Source organism: Strix uralensis, chromosome 8 (assembly GCF_047716275.1).
Source record: "Strix uralensis isolate ZFMK-TIS-50842 chromosome 8, bStrUra1, whole genome shotgun sequence".
Classification (NCBI taxonomy): Eukaryota; Metazoa; Chordata; class Aves; order Strigiformes; family Strigidae; genus Strix; species Strix uralensis.
The window spans coordinates 18,180,018-18,187,854 of NC_133979.1; the positions used below are offsets into that span (position 1 = coordinate 18,180,018).

General features: G+C 41.0%; 1 protein-coding gene across 1 annotated transcript in view; it reads left to right on the forward strand.

Moving 5' to 3' along the window:
- Window positions 1-5,508, forward strand: part of LRRC8D (leucine rich repeat containing 8 VRAC subunit D) — a 54,800-nt gene extending 49,292 nt beyond the window's left edge. Inside the window, exon 3 of the mRNA XM_074876457.1 lies at window positions 320-5,508. Within this exon, the coding sequence (XP_074732558.1) occupies window positions 322-2,892 (2,571 nt within the window). The 5' untranslated portion in view covers window positions 320-321 and the 3' untranslated portion in view covers window positions 2,893-5,508. The remainder of the gene's footprint in view (window positions 1-319) is intronic.
- Window positions 5,509-7,837: the final 2,329 nt, after the last annotated feature.

Here is a 7,837-nt window from a genome sequence, read left to right on the forward strand (position 1 = left end):
TACATATCAGCTACAGCACTTTACCTTTCGGGTGTTTCAGCTGCGCAGAGCAGGCCTTGGTACTTGTGCTGTGAAGTGGCAAAGATACATAAATATCATCTGTCTTGAAGTGAGAAGACTTATGTTTTGATGCTAAAGTATCATTTCAGTACACATCCTTCGAGAAAAGTGTTGAGTGGAACAATGTGTGACAGGCAACAAAGCATAATGAAAACTGGAACCTTTTGAGGATCTGTGTGTCGTGGTGTGATTGTCATTAAATGGTGGAATAACCTGCTCACCAGTCAACGATACTGACTTTGGTTTTGTTCTCTTGTAGGAATGTTTACCCTTGCAGAAGTTGCATCGCTCAATGACATCCAGCCAACTTACCGTATCTTGAAACCATGGTGGGATGTATTTATGGATTACCTAGCTGTTGTTATGTTAATGGTTGCCATTTTTGCTGGAACCATGCAGCTGACCAAAGACCAGGTGGTCTGCTTGCCAGTTTTGCAGTCTACTGTAAATTCAAAAGCACAACCCGGCACATCAGGGAAGGCTGACTTTACCACTGTTGAAACAACCACTGGTCAAGGAGAAGCATCATCAATGAGAACGGTTTCCTTCGGAAGTGCTCCTACTGTAACACCTGACATACCTCTGAGCGGAGCTACCTCTTCTCAGTATCAACCCACTGAATCAGGCCAGGAGCTGAAGAAGGAGCAGAAGGATTCTTCAGGCCGTAAAACAAATTTGGATTTTCAGCAATACGTATTTATTAACCAGATGTGCTATCATTTGGCTCTTCCTTGGTATTCAAAGTATTTTCCTTATCTTGTTCTCATTCATACTATCATTTTAATAGTCAGTAGCAATTTTTGGTTTAAGTATCCCAAGACTTGCTCAAAAATTGAGCATTTTGTGTCTATATTAGGGAAGTGCTTTGAGTCCCCTTGGACTACAAAAGCATTGTCTGAAACGGCATGTGAGGACTCCGAGGAGAACAAACAGAGGTTAACTGGTGCCCAGTCCCTGCCCAAGTATGTTTCCACTAGCAGTGATGAAGGAAGCCCAAGTGCCAGCACTCCCATGATAACGAAGTCTGGCTTCAAATTTTCAGCTGACAAGCCGATGATTGAGGTCCCCAGTGTCACTATTTTAGATAAGAAAGATGGAGAACAAGCCAAAGCGCTGTTTGAGAAAGTCCGTAAGTTCCGGGCTCATGTGGAGGACAGTGATCTGATTTACAAGCTCTATGTTGGTCAGACTGTTATTAAGACTGTCAAGTTCATATTTATTCTCTGCTATACTGCAAACTTTGTCAACACCATCAGTTTTGAACACATCTGCAACCCTAAAGTGGAACACCTGATTGGCTACACACAGTTTGAATGTACACACAACATGGCTTACATGTTGAAGAAGCTGCTTATCAGCTATATTTCCCTCATTTGTGTCTATGGTTTTATCTGCCTCTACACACTTTTCTGGCTGTTCCGAATACCTTTAAAAGAATATTCCTTTGAAAAGGTCAGAGAAGAGAGTAGCTTCAGTGATATCCCTGATGTCAAAAATGATTTTGCATTTCTCTTGCATATGGTAGATCAGTACGACCAGCTGTATTCTAAGCGATTTGGTGTCTTTTTGTCAGAGGTAAGTGAGAACAAACTACGGGAAATTAGTTTAAACCATGAATGGACTTTTGAAAAGCTGCGACAGCATGTTTCCCGCAATGCCCAGGACAAGCAAGAGTTGCATCTCTTCATGCTGTCAGGGGTCCCCGATGCAGTGTTTGATCTGACGGATCTGGATGTGTTGAAACTGGAGCTGATTCCTGAAGCGAAAATCCCAGCGAAAATTTCCCAGATGACAAATCTTCAGGAGCTTCATCTGTGCCACTGCCCTGCGAAGGTCGAGCAGACTGCCTTCAGCTTCCTTCGGGACCACTTGAGATGCCTTTATGTGAAATTCACAGATGTTGCAGAAATTCCTGCGTGGGTGTATTTGCTCAAAAACCTCCGTGAATTGTACTTGATAGGCAACTTGAACTCTGAAAACAATAAAATGATAGGGCTTGAATCTCTCAGAGAGTTGAGACACCTTAAAATTCTCCACGTGAAGAGCAATTTGACCAAAATTCCCCCCAATATCACAGATGTGGCACCACATCTGACAAAACTGGTCATTCATAATGACGGCACTAAGCTTGTGGTACTCAATAGCCTTAAGAAAATGACTAATGTTGCGGAGTTGGAACTGCAGAACTGTGAACTGGAGAGAATTCCCCATGCCATCTTCAGCCTCTCTAACTTACAGGAACTGGATTTAAAGTCAAATAGCATACGCACAATTGAAGAAATAATCAGTTTCCAGCACTTAAAAAGATTGACTTGTTTAAAGCTGTGGCACAATAAAATAGTCAACATTCCTTCCTCCATTACCCACATAAAGAATTTGGAGTCTCTTTATCTCTCCAATAACAAACTCGAATCCTTACCAGCCGCAGTGTTCAGTTTACAGAAACTTAGGTGTTTAGATGTAAGCTACAACTCAATTGCATTGATTCCAGTGGAAATAGGTTTGCTTCAAAATCTTCAGCATTTTCACATCACAGGAAACAAAGTCGACATTTTGCCAAAACAGTTGTTTAAATGTGTTAAATTGAGGACTTTGAGTCTGGGACAAAACTGTATTACCTCAATCCCAGATAAAGTTAGTCAACTGTTGCAGCTGACTCATCTGGAACTGAAGGGAAACTGCTTGGACCGTCTGCCAGCCACGCTGGGGCAGTGTCAGCTTCTCAGGAAAAGCGGGCTCGTGGTGGAAGATCACCTCTTTGATGCTTTGCCCTCGGAGGTTAAAGAGGTGTTGAATCAAGACACAAGCATTCCCTTTGCTAATGGGATTTAGGCTGAGGTGAAATGCTCTGGTAGCTGACTTCCAAACGGCAAATGCTAAAAAGTATGGCAATTGTGAGACCATGCATTTTAGAAAGCAGAATTCCTTGGAAGGCAGGACTACTAGCAGGATTGGAAAGAGGTGTAACCGAGTGTTCAATGTTTGAAGTGTTTTAAAAGATTATTTCCAAAATTTTTGAGAGGATAAAGAACCTTAATAATCTCAATTCTTTTTTCCTTAAATTGTTTGTAACTTGGATGCTACTGCTTTTGAATGTTTACAAATTTGCTTGCCTGCTTAAAGTAAATGATTAAATTGATGACCTTTTCTTACTATGCAAGTTATTCCTTAAGGTCTGGATTTACTTTAGTGCATTATGGGGGGAAAAACAAGGATAAATGTTGTCTACAGTATGGTTTTAACAGCACTTGAAACACATGTTTGATGTGTGTTGTTAGCGTTTAGCCATCCTCAGCAAATGAAACCAGTTTGGCTGTGCTTTGAACTGCACCAGAACCACCATTTTCCTGCATTAAGGTATGTGGTTTGCATCAGGCCAAGTGTGTTTACTTTCATTCTTCATCCTCAAGGCCTCGTGTTGTTGGGAGAGATTTCTTCTGTAGTCCAGTGTACTACTCCTTCACACGGGCAAAGACTGGTCACATTCCTGCAGCTGGTCTCCCCCTCAGCTTCCATAATGCTTCTCTGTCCCACGCAGCTGTGGGTGGTAAAAGGGAGAATACTGCCACTTGGCTTTCAAGTTGGGGATAGTTTTGGTATTTGAACTGTTTTTCAAGGTGACTTTGAAAGCCATTAAACACCAAGTGACTATACTGCTCATGTTTTGCTCCTCTTCTGAGTTTTGGGAAACTCAAAGCATTTTATGAATTGGTGATTGTTTTGTTTCACAGCCCTTGCTTAGAAACTGGGGTGTGTGCTCCATTCACTAGACTAATGACAGAGGCATAAGAGTTATAATTTACCCAAACTTGATTTAACTTTATCGCCTATTGTGGTGTGTCTTCCACACCTGGACTTTAACCATAGGACCACCCTTCTCCCCCACCCCAGTCTAAGTAATTTGATGTTTTTGAACACTTACACACTGTTAGAAAACCTTAACTGTGTGCCAGATAAGTCAACAAATAAAAAAGCAGACAGCAGTGAGCGTGGGATTTTTTTTTGTTGTTTTTTTGGTGGTGTTTTTTTAACTGAGTTTGCATTGCCAGAACCATTAAAGAAATATAATCCATTAAATCTGCAAAATCATCAGTTGTAAATCTTGGCCATTTACATTCCATGTGTGCAGAAAAGAAGTACTATGCTGGGAGATGATTACATGATTACTCATGGTTTAAACACAATTCCCTATTGTAGTGCGGTCAGGACTGAACTAGTCTGTAGTTCAAGGGACTGTTCTTCTCACACAGAAATCCTCATGCACAGCGATTTCTACTGTAACTTCACCAGAGCTGCCCTGACTTACACCACTATTAACGAGGGGATAGTTTAGGCCTAGGGGCATTGAGCAGTCAGGAACATTTCAAATACTGCTCTTACAAATCTTGCACATTTTATTGTTAATCATTTACTGTTAGTCATGCTGGGAGGACTGTTCTCAGCTGTAGGTAGCAGTCTCTGAATACATACCTACACCATATGTTTATGTATATCAGAAGACCAGTTTATGAATAGTGGTTTTCCCACTTCTTCTGGGGATACAGTCTGTTTTCCACTGGCCAGCAGGTAGTAAACTTGGGATGTTGACAGTTCTGCAACACCAAGTCACAGGTTTGGCAGAATACTTGCAGTTACTGATCTGTCCTCCACTGGGAAATTTAGTGCTAATCCTCAGAATTTTTTTTAAAGTAGAAGTTAAGGCTGCAGTGGATTTTTTTTTTTTAAGAAACTCTTTCATGTGTTTATTTTTTGCACATAGATCACTTTAAAATTGCTGGACTATTGACTCTTTAGAAAAACTGTGGAATATACTCTTGGTGTATGCTTTGTATTTGCTGTTGAGTGTCGTTTCAGCTTCCAAGAAACTGTGTGTAGGAGGGAGGAAGAGTTGGAGGATGACAAAGTAATTAAAATATTTAGAAAAATAGTTCTATTTTTCATCTTCTTTTATTTTAATAGCGGAGTTGCACAGAATGCGGCCATGGATTGATCCAGCTTTTAAAAGCTTCTTTTGGTGTTTCCAATTCTCCTACTGTCCCTACTGATGTTCAAAAAATAAACCCATGTCCACTTCATATGAGTATGGTATACATAATTTAGACCACTGTTTTGACTAGTTATTAGCTAACTGTACTTCTTTAGACAACTTCCTACAAAATAAGTATATGTTAAAGTTAATTTCAGGCTTGTGATGCTTGCTCAGCATAAACTCCATTCTTGTTTTTAGGAGAGCTTTCTCAGAGTGGGGAAGAACTGCCCGCTGTCCCCATGTCGCCTCCCCCCAGTCCTTCCTCCACTTTGTGACTGTTTATAATGTTCCTATTTCCTGCGTATCAACTGACACAGTCTTGCTTTAAAGTCTTGGAAGTTCATCTCTTTTCCATGTAAGGCATGTGAAATATATTTTGCATTTCTACTTGATTTAATAAATAAGATGTTTATATCTTCCTCTAATCTATTTTTTTTAATGGGGGAAAAGTGTGTTTTCATAGTAAAATTTCTGATTTCAAGTATCTTATGTTGAACTTGTTTTGCGGTGCCTATAATCTAAGAAGGAAGAGGTGTGAGTTGCTGCTCCTAGTAAATCCTGTAGGTATGGTTTCTAACTAGAATACAGTACTTGAGGATAGGTTTTTTTCTTTTTTCATGTACATAATCTAAATGACCTACCACTGTTTTTATTTGGCTAGTGGAGCTTTGCAGAATATATCTATGGCCCCGGAAGAAAAATTACTGTGTTCATTCAGATGAGAGGAAATAGGAAATTGCCCATTCTGTTTGTTCCTGCCACTGTGAATACAGTTCTGTGAAGATCCTTTAGTTTTCCAATAAATTGTCCTTTTGGAAGATGCTTCCCATGATGCAAACAGAGCTATGGCTGTCCTGGGTAGGCATCATGCCTCTTGATGTAAGGGAGGATGCTGACACTCGTGAAAGGCTCTCTGCTGCTAAATAAATGGCTTTGCAGTCCTGAGCTGCCCTCTCTGTAGCAAAGGGGGAAGCCTGGACACTGTAAGCCATGTCTGGTTATTGGAGATCTGCTTTGTAGACTGTATTTTTAATAAAAGTCTTACTGAAGTAGCTGTTCTGTATATTGTGTTTCTGTGGATGCGCACAGAAATTAGTGGCTATATGAAGGCAATGGGCTAGACTGTGATACCTTTACTTAAAGTCAAGTTAAACGAATGAGGTGCCTCTACAGCTGTGGTGTTGACCATCATTCTGATTTCTTGCAGGAGCAGATTTTGGCTTTCAGACTTCTTGGTTCTCAAGACAGGGAGCTGCACAGGGACCTGACAGTCCTGAGTGTAACTCTTCTGCAGCTCGTTGTGAACATGAAAAATGAGGCTTCTTTTGGGTCTGTGGGATATGAACCCATGAGGGTGATAAAGATGAGAGCAAAAGCCTTGAATTTGCAGAAGTGTCCCAGTGTTGATGGCAGAGCCATAGGGCACAGTGGCAGTGGGCTGAGGGTTGCTTATGTGGGCTGCTCTCGCCCAGTGTGATGGAATTATTGCCTGTGCAACAACTGGCCTTGAAGATAACATGGAGCACGGCACTGTTCTTCAGTCCAAAGCAAGGATGGAGGTTAAACCCATGACTTGAGACCTACTTTTGGTTTTGGTACAACCTTCTCTTTACCTGGGGAGAAGGACATTAAAAAGATTTAAATTTCCTGTCTATAAACTCAGGATTCTTTAATAGAGGTAAAATGCATGAATGATTGTGAAAAACACAAATCCTGTAGAAATGAGATCATGTAGAAAGATTCAAAAGGCACAGGCAGTCTCGTCATTAGCTGCATGGCAGAGCCCTATCAATGCGTTTCTAATGCGTGATCCCAGAACAATTTGATTTAGACAGCAAACTATCATAGGCAGGAGTAGAAGATATCTCAAGATGTCTTTACGCCTGCCACCCTGCCTCTTGCAGGAGTAACTCGTTCCTGCCAGATGCTTCGCAAGATGTAGGCATGGGTTAGTCAGTGATGGAGATTCCAACCTCTCAAAGCAAACTGTTTCCTTAATAATCTTCCCCGTTGAAGAAACACAGCTACAACCTTAGCCAGACAGCAATTGCTGATGCTCCGTTTAGGCCAAACCAAATGATTAGAAATGTATTAATCCACTTGCTTGCAGAAGTACAGACGGAAACAGGTTTCTGTGTGGACACGTTGTGTCCCAAGCACCCTGGGAGGACTGAAGTTTGGGATTCTTTTGAAAAGAGCTTTGAGACACAGCTAGCATCAGTTTGGTTATAGATATAGTGCAAAAAGTTGCATTCTCCAATGATGGCAAGGCCATCCGCAACCATTTTCACCTCTTATAATTGAGGCAGCTACCAACAGCATCCATATTTGATCCTGCATACAACTGAGAGCCAAAGAGAGGTTATTTTGGATCACACCAAATGTGTCTGCAATCAATTTGTGGTCCTTTACATTTACCTTTTCCCATTTTGGTAATATATTTGACAACAGCCACTGGTTAGTCCCCAAAGCCAGTAAAGAAGATTGCAAAGGCCGTTGTAAGTTAGCCAAATCACTAATTGAGGTAGCCAATTTGTTCATTATTAACTCCAAATCGATACTATTTAAAACTTCCAATCCTGTCCCCAGAACACCAGTTAGATTTCTCTGTGTTTGTCTCATGTGAAGAGTTTGTCTTTGCAGCCAGGTTGTCCATCGCTCATAAGAGGTCTTTAGGAAAGGTGAGCAAGCTGGCTGTATTTCAAAAACATTGTTTTGCATCAGCAATTCAACTCGTTTGAGAGACCA